At 41.3% G+C, this 13,079-nt stretch overlaps 1 protein-coding gene across 1 annotated transcript; it reads right to left on the reverse strand.

Annotated features, from left to right (window-relative positions):
- Positions 1-1,448: 1,448 nt before the first annotated feature.
- Positions 1,449-3,123, reverse strand: LOC142032461 (carbohydrate sulfotransferase 9-like). Its single transcript, XM_075031112.1, has 2 exons — positions 3,030-3,123; positions 1,449-2,585 (listed from the first exon to the last, which is right to left on the reverse strand). Exons 1-2 carry the CDS (start codon positions 3,121-3,123, stop codon positions 1,735-1,737), a joined length of 945 nt encoding a protein of 314 aa, XP_074887213.1. The 3' UTR covers positions 1,449-1,734.
- Positions 3,124-13,079: the final 9,956 nt, after the last annotated feature.

Here is a 13,079-nt window from a genome sequence, read left to right on the forward strand (position 1 = left end):
TTTGTGTACCATCTGCCTTCAAGGAGGGACACAGACAGTGTCTTCCTCTGCCTCCTTCTGTCACTATGGTCTCATCAGTGTCTCCAGCTGATGTCCAATATATCAATGCATCTTGCCTCTGGTGTAGACCACCCCTGCATCCCACTCCTTGCACTGGGAGCTCTCTTCACAACCCTCATGACTAAAATCTCATTGTATCCATTTTTCCCAGACTCCTTTTTCCTGTCCCTTGGCCATGCTGCCGGCTATACAGATTGGTAGCTGCAGCGTGATTAAGTTATTTTGTCCCTGTCCTTTTCTATGTAATGAGAAGCTGTCAGCCAACTTTGGGTCCAAGACTAGCCTGCCAGCCTTTGTACATTTGCAGATATAGCTGACAGGAACTAAGTGCATTTGAGAGATTTTCAAGTTAGCTCCTGAGAGACTGACATCTCCTAAAGGTGGTGCTAATACTCATGATTAGTTTCTAAAACTTGCTACAATTAATATGGTCACAAATTAATTTTCCATGTGACTAGGCAATAGATTTTTAAAAAAATGGGGCGAGTCTTGTACTTAATATAGTAGCAGTTATAGACCCTTCAGTGATCTAAAACCAAAGCCATCTACGTGTATAAAAAGTGGATAATGGATTGAGCTGCTTCTCCCACATGCTTCATTGCTCCCCTCACCATAATGCTGCAACTGATTTGCACTCAACCTCCTGTGAGGTGAGAAAGCAACAGGCAGAACAACGGTATTACCTGAGGTTAACCCAGCTGCACCTAAGTTCCATGCTCAGGTAAGTCCCAAGGGCTCATGTGCTCCAGCAGGCAAAAATGGGGAAAGCCCAAATGTCCCCTCTGTGCTGACTGGCCAGTCAGTTGACTGGGTGGTAAGTGCTTTTGGAGAATGGGTAAGAGTCACCTTTCCACTGAGATTTTAGATCCTGCACCACCCCAGTTGTACAGTTTAGAAGGTATCTCTAACAACTTCTCTAAAAAAAGATACATTTTTCAGACCTTCCCTCTTAAATCAGACCATAATGCTCTCAAAGGTGGTGAAAGAGTTTGCAAAGTCACCATGAACACCAGACCTGCTCATCAGAAGATTTTGAAGAAATACAAGGGAAACCTTGGCTGGTGAACAGATACAAGGGAAACCCTGGCTGGATTGCTGCCACTTATACTGCTTGAGGGATGAGGCCAGTGGACTGTGGTGAGAGCACTGCTAGAGGGGAATATAATCTGGCACTAAGTTCTGTGTAATGCAGCTTCAAGCATCTGAAGTTACTTGCTCCTTTCCTACAAGATTCATGATTGAGGCTCTTGCAGACAAAGAGTGGTTTGACTCTAAAGCAGATTATTTATTGCTTCATATGTCTAACAAAAAATTAAAATCATTTATATAAAAAAATGGTGTTCTAAAAATATTCATTGTGAAAAACAACATTCTTCATCCTTCCCCTAACTCTTACCAACAGACCAAAATCTATAATTTATAAACAGTCTTCCTAAAACAAAGATAGGCCATTAAGGATCAACAGGAAGACAATAATTTCATACAGGTAAAATACTGCACAGTACAACAGATCACACCAGGGATTTGCTATAAGAGTGCTTAGGATGATAAACAATGTCTCCAAACACCAGTAAAATCTCAGCAGCAGTCAGTCACCAACCCATCTATCAAGCACCCATGAGGACAGGTTCAGCCCATTTTGTACAAAGGAAACTGTTCTTTGTTTAACCTACATTAGTCATTCAGAGAAAAATAATCCTCATATTTCATAGTATAGTTGAACAAGAAAAAATCCATTTGATACAATTTTTTTATTTTCTTGATTTGTTCTGAGTTCAACTGTCTGAGATATTCCAAGGTGATATCACCGTTAGTTCGTTTCTCTGAGCCATACCTCTTCAAGCTGGGGTAGTGCAGGCTCTCTGGTGCTCCAATGACTTTCAGAACATGCTCAGAATCTAACCCAAGGGTTTCATACTTACCCAAAATATCATAGTGAATGTTGCAAGGATCACAGAGCAAAAACATTGGTTTCCAGTGAATGTCAAGACTATTAGGCGGTTTTGCTATAATGAAGTTGACAAACTCCTGGAAACTCACTTTTTCAGAAGAATTTTTGTTTTTCCTGAACATTGCCTTAATCTCATTAGCAACAGTGATACTGTAGAACGGCTCAGAGTGCAGAAGTTTGTCTCTGTAAGCTGAAACCAGCCGTTCCAAAGGATGTCTGGTGAACATCACTTTGGTGTAATTATTCAGAAATTCCTTTTGTATGGCAGGAGGGTAAGTCCCCAGCTTTTTGATCAGCGAGGTTTGGTGGATGTGATCATGCTCAATTTCAGAAGCTTCTGCATTCAGGTCTGCTTGGAGAAGAAAAATAGTTCTCTTCCAATTGGAGCAACCTACCTTGGGCACCTCACAGTAGATAAATTTATGTTTGTGCTCCACAAAGAGCTGGTTTGCAACATGAGAATCTAACTTGCTTCTCAATTTAAGAAAGTTATTCTTCAGGCAGACAGAAGCCAGCGTGCTTTTGCGATCATTTTGAATTGCCAGCCAATCTACAGTGGGATCAGGAAAAGCACCTATAGCAAAGGAAGAAATTTAAACCGTTAGTGTGAAACAGACTTATATAAGCCTCTTTCTTTGTGACAATTGTAGCACTCAATCTATCTCCCTGCATACAAAAGCTGATGAAGATGCTAAAATCAATTTTTTGCTTACTGTCACCGGACTCCACTATGGCAAACATGCAATAAACTATCCTGCTTAGTGAAAAGTTTGTTAAATTAAAACGTTCAACATGTTAGCAATATTACTTTAAGTAAGATGGATGTTCTAACACTTCTAATATCAACTGGCTTTTGTAGTGCTCTTCCTCTCATAGATTGCTAAGATAGCTATCACCGTGACAGGGCCTTGGATATTTTCATCACTTAGGCTCCATAGTCACTTTCTAATACATTTGGGGAAGGTGTCCCTGGTTCTAGAAAACATTAAGTCTTTCTGTTGGTAAATTCTTTACTCACCTGTTAGGTTTTTTTGTCTCCTACAGAAAAACCCAAAAAGAAATATCCCAAAAATAAAATTTGGGAGAAGGAAAACTAACACCTTCTGGTTCATATTATTTTTACAGGAAGGAGGATGACGTGATCTCTAAAGTGGAAATCTGCCTTTCTGTCAACAAGGAAAGATAGTACAAGTTAGATTTTGTATGACTGATATAACAAAGATAACATGGTATTCTCTTACAGAATTTATGATAGCAGAAAGACCTTTCAAGCCCTATAAAAACAGGCTTTTCTAATAAGTAAAAATTCTCCTATGAAAAAGACTCACTACAATTATACTGTTAAACCAAACAGACAAATAATATGACCATTTCAAAGTATTACAAAATTCCCCCCTTTCTCATAACAACGAATTGTGTATGAGCAAATACTTCTCCTTTCTCCTCATTTAAAGCTGGTCTTCCTGCCAAGCAAACATTCTCTCCCTTCACACTGTGTAATGATTACCTTATTTAGGATTACACAGATGTATTTTTTTTTACTTAACCTTACTTGGAGTCTGGGAGTACAAAGTTTTCTGTAACCTGCAACAGGCCTATCCATAAGCCTATGATGTGTTCAGGATGAGATTCTTCCCATCTCTTGCCCTGAAGCTTTCCACTTTGTACAAATAAATCAATATTCACTGCAGGAGAAACTCTTCCACATTCCAGCAGAGAATCCTAACTACTAACAATAAGTGGATTCTTCCATTCTCTCTCTCCTCAAGACACTGCAGTGTATATACGTTTGCTGCCATTGCTGCTGCAGCATAAGAGCCCCCAAATGGTTCACTATGGCAGGAAGCATATAGAAGCAGCAAATGAAACAACAGAAAAGGAGATGTCCCTTGTTCACAGATAAAAGGAGAGAAGGCCAATGCAGTCCAACACTCAACATATTTCCTCTCCTGTGCTCACTCATTCTGTCCTCTTGCACTTCCAGGAGAGAGAGCTCTCTAAGTCCTCTGTGCAATCTTACTGTGTTGCCCCCATTAGAAAGCTCTTCATCAGTGTGCTTTTAATCACTTTTTATTTGAAGTAGCAAAATTAAGTGCAAAGCCACAACTACTGGCAAACACGACATTCTATTTCTGTCCCATAAAGTCTGCACCATCAAAAAAGTCAAGCAACACTGTCTTCCTTTTCCACTTTTCAATTTTTCACCCTGAATCTGCTGGCAATAAAAACATCATTGCCTGAATTTCTTGTTTTGTTTTTACAAAGATACAACAGGACCACTCTGGAAGTTACTTGTGGTCCTCGCCACTCCCCAGCAGTGTGGATGTACATAAACCCCAGCTGCCATATGGAAACTGGTTTCCTGTGTGTTCTGAGACAGCAGTAGAGACAGCCCTAGTTAAATTGCTGAAAATGTACTTGCACACAAGATTTCTTCTTTTCAGAGCTGACGGGTGATTATTATACCACACATCTTTACCAGAATATCTTCAAACTCATACAGTTAACAGCATTACTAATTATTAAACCTCTCTTAGTGTAGGAATGACCTGAGAGGGATGCCTGTTCACTATCTCTGACCTGTAAACATCGTTATGAACAAATCTGCAGTCACATATATTAACAATTTACTTGTGTTTACATTATACTGTTATGATACTCATTCAAATGAATGCAGTATTTTTACACACGATGGCATGTCGCCAGTATTTTTGCATTTTCTTGGCTGTGTAAGACCATTATAAAGGCTACAAGAAAAAATATGGGTTGATTTTTGGCCTTTAACTTTTTCTTCACTGCACATCAATTCTCCCTTCACTGTGCGATCTATTGACTTCTAACACATCAAAGGCTGTTCTCAAGGCCACCTAAAGTCAGTCAGATTGTTCATTGATCTCATGAGGTCCAAGATTGAGTGATCCCTCTTCATTCTTTTTCAAAGTGGTTTGAGGACACAATTTCACACTGTGTAGCAACTAAAATAAATATGACACTAAATAATTCTGTACAGGGACTCCTTGTTAGAGTATGCTTAGGAGAAAGAGGTTGGGCTTAATTTACCTTAAATGCTATCACTTCAGGGTAGTTACTGTTATCATACCTGTCTCAGGAATCAGAAAATGAACTAAACTAATTTACCCTATTTAGATACTTGTATCATATATATTTGTTAATTAAATTACTGGTACAGAATATAAGGTCTGCCATAATACACATTTCATGTTGAAACATGTCAATGAGTCACCAGAGGGAAATGGAAGAGACTTGCTTCCTTGTTTATGAAGCTGTTTATGAGCTAGTCAAACACAGGAGACAACTCCTCTTCTAAAACATTTGCATATTTGTGGAAGCAAAAGAATCCTCCTTTTAATTGAGGAGAATGGTCAGACCATAAGGAGGGATAGACAAGGTCCAAGGTGAAATCTGTCTGGACCCCTTAGAAAACTTCAAAGTGCAGACTGGCTGTAAGAGCTAAAAACATCCATCAAAAAGTGAGGTCAGCATGATGATTCAGAGAAGCTACCTAAAGGTGAAGTCCAAAGGCTTCTTCTGAAGTTGTTTTCTGATGGGATACCCCAATACGGAGTTCTGTGTAATACAAGTTCTCCAACGATGAAAATCACCTAAGAGCAACCTGAGGAATAAGAGGAAAGAAAATTGAGAGCCATTTTGTCAGAAGAGGGACGAGTCACCTGGAAATTAAAAAGGGGGAAAAAAATCCAAAACAAACCCACTTTTGTGATACATTCATTGTCAGTAGATCAGATGAACTTTTTCTTCTATTTCTTCACTTATGTCTTCTCCAGGTATTTGTAATTGTGTTGTCTATTTTAGATGTAATGAATTAATACTTCTATTTGCATTTTACCTCATCCTACCTTGAATAAGTGTGATTTAAGGTGACTTGGTAACTACAAGGCATTCTTCAGTGAAGGTGTGGTGAGTCTATTAACACAACAACTCCATAATAAATAGTCTAGTTCTGCTGTAACCGAAGGGCAGCAGAATGGGGTCCCACAGGCAAGGTGGAAAGACAGTACCATAGGATTCAAAAGAAAGGCAGAAATATCTTCTAGTGAAAAGTAACACAGCAAGGAGTCAGAAACCTAAATGTCTCTTTGGAACTAACATATCCCCAAAGAGAGTAGAAAATACTAAAAAAGGGGCATTAATCTGCTTTGTTCTTGTTACACATAGTCGTGGGGGTTTTGTGGATTTTGTTTTTTGCTTTTTTAATTTTTAATGAAGTGTAGAATCTAGATAACAGCCTTATACCGCACTGTTGGTTTTTGCTTGTTCTTCAGATCACATCATGATATATCAACCATCATAGCTATGGCTTAATATTTTCAACTCTGCTTGTCTTACTGGATTCTGCAGATTTAATCAGAAATAATTTTATGACTATTTCTTGGACATTACTAAACAGTAAACCAGGCAGTAAGAGGAAAGATCCTCATAGAACTCTTTCTTGCAGAACCATTTCAGAAGGATTTCTGTCAGGTGATAAGACCTTTTGAGGCCTGTCCGTTAACTAGTGTTTAATTCCTTCAATGTTTGTCCAGCTGATTTGATGGCTTTCTAGCCTCTTAGCTAAAACATGCTGCAGTATCAAGTTGAATGCTTTATACAATTCTAAATCCACTATATCAATGTTATTACCTTAATCAACCAAATCCAAACAAAAATAGTAAGTTGGTTTGGTGAGATCCATTTCCTGTAACATAATCCAAAGTTTCTATGTGAGAGCAACCAGAGCAATTGCTTAAGCCAGGAGTGGTAGCAAACAGGGAACAGATTATTGGAGAAAGCGATGCCAATCATCTCATGTGCATGAGAGATGGGAAAAAGGCCTGAAGCCCTCATTTTATGAGAAATACTTATTGAATTCCAACCTTCTTTGCACTAGTGGTAATTCTACCATCTCCCTCTACCAATCCACTGTTAAGAATCTTTTCTTCCCAATATATACACTCCTTATAACAAAACAAAAAAAAGCTGCATCATGTTGTTCATATCTTTGTTCTCAAGTTTGCTGAAGATAAAATGTTCTTTCCATCCTTCTGTTTCCTTCAAGAAATTTATAACAATTTTCTGTTTTTAATTACTTTTAACATCACCATTTTCTATATGCTACACTGGGTATGGAGGAGTGCCTGGCAACTTACTTGCACATCCCCTGTATGTCAGGCTAGATCATTTGACCCAGAAGAGCTCTCTATCTCAATGATGAGATTGCACTTTTCCAGGGGTCTTACAAAATTGTCACACGCCTCAGTTATCGGATAATTTTTTTCTGTGAAATTGCCTTCTCTTGGTTCATTTGTCTTGTACTTGCTGTCCATTTTGTGATACTAGACCTTCTGCAACCATCCCATACATCTGTTAGCAGACCGGACCTTAACTGTTCGTACCATATGTTGCTACACCACGACCACTCACACTTATCCAACCACCAGCTTTGGTTTTGTAATGAGTTCCTTTTCCCCTGACCAAAATGAGGTCTGATACAGAATGTCTAGCACTCTTTCAATTAGGAAATATTTAGAGTGTCCAAAGATGTTTTAATGATAAAGTCATATGAGTACATGACCTAGCACATCACACTCAGATTGAAGTTCTCCCTCCTGCCATGCAGGTTTATTCCTAGCACAGGCGCCAAAGGAGTAGATTGCGTTGCCTTGAACAGGTATCACTGGTACATCATTCTGTCCTTGAACTGCTGAAACAATGATTCATAATACAGCATTCCCTAGTCCTTCTCCTGGAACTGCTGAACCATTGCAATTGAAAAATCTGCAGTTTTTTAAAGAAGTATTAAAAAAATCAGTCTGAAAAAACCAATATTTTGATACTTTTATAAACAATTAGAAGTCCTATAACTGGAAATGTTGAATAATAAGTCTTTATGTATGGCACCTGTTACCCAAGTACAGAAATATATGTACACACACTTGTGTGTGTGTGTGTGTATATATGTATTTCTGAACTATATGCATGTGTACATATATATATACACACATATATGTGTAGTTCAGAAACACATTAATATCAGTTACAGCACATTATTTGTTTCAAGTAAACTAAGTAGGTTGTTAAGGATTTAAAGTCTCCTGGTGATAAACTTACGAAGGTGTGTCTCAAGCTAATTTTTTGCAAGGACAGACCTTGGTTACAGCTGAGCATATGGAGTGATCGTCTGCACCCTACTTGATGATAAGTGGGACTTTCAGGAGTAAAATAATGAAATTACAACAATACTTATTTGTGTTCCTGATACATTTGAAGCCAGAAGTAGAAAAAGGTACCAATAGGGCAGCTCAGCGGAAGGTAGGGAAAATCTCTGGAAACAGATAACATTCTCAGTTGCTGAGCACCATTCTGTACTTAAGCCCTGTTAATCCCTTCAAAAAGACACTGCAAATACATACATACTGATATGTACATAGGTACATAAAAGGTGAGGAGGAGATGACGTGTAGAAACACCCCAGGAACAGCCAGAATAAAAAACGAACAGGAAAAACAAGCTTTGTTGGATGCAGTTCTGAGTGTGCTGTTCTAACAGGGTGAACTGCACCTTTAGAAGAAAGACCCTTGCTCACCCAAATCTGCAGCACCCTTGCTCTGGTACAACTTGCTATGGATGGACAGGATGGAGGGAGACCCCAGAAACTGGAGTCTCAGGAAGCAGGCTGGCCAGCTCCATGAAGTGGAAAATCATCAGTGGTTTAGGAATCTCTAGCAGGCTGCAGACAGCCAAGGGCTAGAAGGACCATCTGATTTGGGTCATTTTGCCAACAACAGCCAGGGTCTGACATCACCTCACTTGCAGCAGCAATGGCTGAAAGGTGTTATGCAAGAACGGGTACAAGCTCAGAAGGGAGACAACATATGAGCTAAACTGGGGGCTACCGAGAAAGAGGCTGACAGATGTCCTACAGAATAGCATACTTCACAGCAGTGAGGTGGGTACAAAGTCACAATTTCCAACGTAGGCACAAGCTAAAACTCTTGTTCCGTGCAGTGGTCATTTCAGCCCTCTATTACTGTATCAGATTTCTTCCTGGTCTCAGCAACTGTAGTGCTACCTTCCTCATTGCCATCATTAAACTGCTTGTTATTCTTATTACACCTTGCCTGTCTTTTAGCTTCTCCTTCCCTATTTCATCCCATGTCATCTCCCTATCTTGCTTTTCAAGGTTTTTCTTTACCTGTCATTTCACAGGCAGCTCAACTTTACTTTCTGATCACTGATATTGCTAGCCCCTGCTACCATTAGCCCCTGCTAAAAAACAAATAGCTTCTGCTTTCTCCTCTGCTGCCCCCCTTTTTGGAAGAAGTTTCTGAAGCACCTACAGAGCTATTACATTTTTCACATAAAATCACTCCTTAAAATCCTACTTTTGGGGAATGCCAACACCAGTTAGCCTGCCAGTGTGCTAAAACTGTTACCAACCAACCCACAAAAGACCGAGTGAAAGGAAGAGCCAATTTGGAGATGAAAAGAACCAAAGTGAGGAGAAAAAAAAAAAAAGAGCACATGGGAAAAGGCAGCACAGAATCTGACAGAAAAAATGCCAAAGAGGCAGGGAGCAGCAACCTGAGGACAAGTAGTGGAGATGGGGCCATGGGAAATAGAAAGGCGGTGTAGCCTGCTCGAATGATACTGTGGGAAAGGGAGGTTGAGAATGGGAATGGAAAAGACACAAAGTATAATTCAGTGAAGTAAAGGTGGAGAAGAACAAATTCAAGGAAATAAGTATAGAAAGGAATAATGCAAAACTATCCAAAAAATTACCACAGACGTTTAAAGAGGAATGAGATTAAATACACTGCAGTCACTCACACTCTGGAACCCAACCCCTACTATGTGATCAAACTTGTGTCTGTTTTCCTTCCTGTAGTTGTAGCCAAAAAGGCCACAGGCTTCTGATTTTAAGTATGGCCACTTCGTATTGATATTGTCAGGGAGCAGTGAGGGACAGCTCTTCCCTTTGGGATGGGGAGCTGGGAGCCAAGTGCAATAACTACACGGCCAGTGTGGCAGGGGCCTACCAGCCTGGCTTCATGACCACCCCTGAAAGGTGAAGACCTGGAGATGGTGGCCAGGTTCAGCCAAGAGACCAGATCATCAGACAGAGCCACGGTGACATCAGCTCATAGGTGGGCCCAGCCTGGCTGAGTCATGGGGAGTTGGAGACCAGCCCTGCTGCGGCATCACTGGGGCAGGGACTGATGGCACTGGGGGGCTGAAATGGTGTCCTGGACTGTGGGCAGGGTGGGAGAAGCCCCACGGGGCTGGGCAGCGACTGTCGGTGCCCTGTTAGTGCTTTTGGGGCCTGATAGATAATATGAGAACAAAGTACACCCCCCCCTCTGCTTGGTTACCTGGTAATGGGCTGTTGGGCTTTCTTATCTAAATGCTTAATTCAAAATCCAACGCACTTATCAACTCCCATTTAAACCACTGCAAAACCAATCATAGGAAAGCAGCCTTCACCACTTGCTTTTAGGGAATCTAGATTAGCCCAAGAAACTTGGAAAGGAGGAAGAAACAGAGAAAAGGGAGTATGGAAGAAAAGCTCAGAACATGATGCACGCCTACCACGGTGGCAACGAATGACCTACTCCCAGGCTTGTTTCATGGGAGATGGGGCCTCACAAAATTCCTCTGCTTTTCCTATTATATTGATAACTAGGTCTCTGGGTTGTCATGTGTTTTACAGTTCCCTCCCATATTTCTCTTTTCAGTTACTGTCGGTAATAGCAATGTTATCCTTGCCATTCAGGTCTACCCACCCTGTCTCAACTCTTGACCCTCTCTGTCCCCTCCTGATTCTCACATGCCTGTGTAAACTTGTTTCTTTCATTCCTGCCATTGCACACCAAATAGCATAGCCAGCACTGTCTGTAAAAGTCCTGGTTGCTTAGCACACAGCCCCCAGGCAACCTCCTGGCTGCTGTTCACCTCGTTACATCTTTTGTGTATTTGCTCCACTAGTACCCCTCCGCCATAACTGATGACAGCCATGATCTCTCTTTCTCTTTTTACACTCCAGTGCATTCAAAATGTCTCTATTTAAATTCATTTCCTTTTTGCTCCCATCCTCTCCAGCTTCTTCTATCATTCTAGACCAGCTTTTGACCCTCATTTTCAGGATCCGACACTGTTTTGTCCAAAGTCATACCTCTACTTTCATTCTCCCCAGTTCTTTCTTTTTTATACTCCTCCAAAGGCTCCTGTACAGGAATCATGAACAAGTCCTTATACCAGTGTTTTGGTGCCTGCTCTTTTACAGAATAACCTCTTCACCTGAAACGTCCTGACGCTTACTGACAAACTGTGCATATGCATTCTTCTCTCTTCCTACATGAATCTGGACCTATTTTTCCTTTCCTTTCCTTTCTGGTCTCCTCTGTATTGCAGGACAAGCTGTTGGCAAAAATGCTATGTTTAAAGTCTGTTTTTATGAAACATGTTTTTACATCATACTATGGCACATGCAGTATCAAATATTAAGAAGTTAGAAAATAGTAGGATTAAAGTGGTGCGTGAGCTAAATCAGAGAGCATAAGATGAAGTATCTGCTGGCTTTTGAAACTAAAGAGCTGACATTTCAGAGTATTTAACGTTACAGTACACTCTAAGTTTCAAATAATCTTGCTGATTCAGTTACAGATATGAATGCTCAAAAGATCTGCAAATCTGGTTTCCAGAGCCTGCTCAAGTACCAGCAAATGGAGAATGGACAGTCAATGAGAGTCTCTGAAAAGGTGGGCACCCCACACCATGTGGTATTATTGTGGCAGACAAAGAACCCAAACTCTCATCCTAAAACCTCTTGCCTGATTCACTGCACACCTTCCCTCATCTGCTGTAGATAGTGGACATCCTACTGCACAGCCCTAGAGCATCTCAAGAGCAAGTCCATCCTGTGACCTGAGAGTGTCAAGTTGTGTGGAATACCTTGTTTCTCTAAAAATGAAGTGTTGAAAAACTACCAAAAAATGTATTTGTGTGGTATCATAACAACATGCACAAAAACCAGTCAGTGGTGAATCATTTAGCTCCCTTGACTGATCTTATGATACTCACTCTAATGGAATAACCAATAGTGGCAGCGGGCTGCTATCTTCTGAACAAGCCCAGCACCACCAACAAGGAGACCCAAGCTAGTCAGACTTACCTGCTGACAGCAACAAAGTGGCAAGACTCAGGCATGTGGAATGCCATTCCTAGCACTAGAGGAGAACAGTCCCTAGCACAGCTTGTCCCTGCTTCCCCTGCTCCTACCATCAGCATGGCCTGCCCAGAATCTTGCACTCCTGCTACCCCCAATACCCACTCCTTGCACCCTACTCCCCAGCAGCTCTCCAACACCGAGTTCCCCTCCTGCTGGACATATATTTGCATGGGCATCAGTACTTTTCCCTCAGCACCCGCCCCAGGTGTAACCCCTTTTTCCCCAGTCCCTGCTTCCACTTCTCAGGCAAAATTTTAACCCAGTCTCCAGCAAATCCTCACCTCACCTCCAAACGCCGTCGTCGTGTCATTCGCAGTCAGTTTGCCCAGCAAATCCTGTTTTCTGGCTTCCCAAATGCTCATCAGATCTCACCCCGATTCTGCTGTTCAGCCTTCCCCGTGCACAAGCCAGCTCTTTGCTGGCTCCCACTGCCAGACTCCTCCCTTAGTCTCCTCAGTCAGCCTCAGAGCCCACCACACCAACCATGCTTCCGAGCCCTGCTCATCAGATCTGTCTCTCCTTCTTCCAAACCTCCCACACAGACCCACTGCTTCTCGCTCTCAGCAATGTACTCAGCTAGTCCCAGGCTCTGCACTTCAGCTCCTCTAGCTATTTTAGTATCTCCCAAACTATACTGACACATTTTCCTTTCCTTTCCCTCCCACATCAAATTTCACAGCACTCATCAAGGCACAGTGTCTTCCTGCTGATTTCATTCTTTGAATCTATTTTGCCAGTGATCCTCAACACTTCCCCCCAAAAAATCTTGCTCATGCTTGCCTTGTTACATAAAACGGGTGGTTTACTCCCCTGTGCCACCTC

The sequence above is a fragment of the Buteo buteo genome, chromosome 6, assembly GCF_964188355.1.
Source record: "Buteo buteo chromosome 6, bButBut1.hap1.1, whole genome shotgun sequence".
NCBI classification, from domain to species: Eukaryota; Metazoa; Chordata; class Aves; order Accipitriformes; family Accipitridae; genus Buteo; species Buteo buteo.

Excerpts from the sequence above, each read along its gene's own strand:
- LOC142032461 (XM_075031112.1), bottom strand. The coding sequence starts at position 3,123 with ATGAACCAGAAGGTGTTAGTTTTCCTTCTCCCAAATTTTATTTTTGGG. Across the intron at positions 2,586-3,029 it reads GAGACAAAAAAACCTAACAG|GTGCTTTTCCTGATCCCACT; the intron begins GTGAGTAAAGAA and ends CCTTTGCTATAG.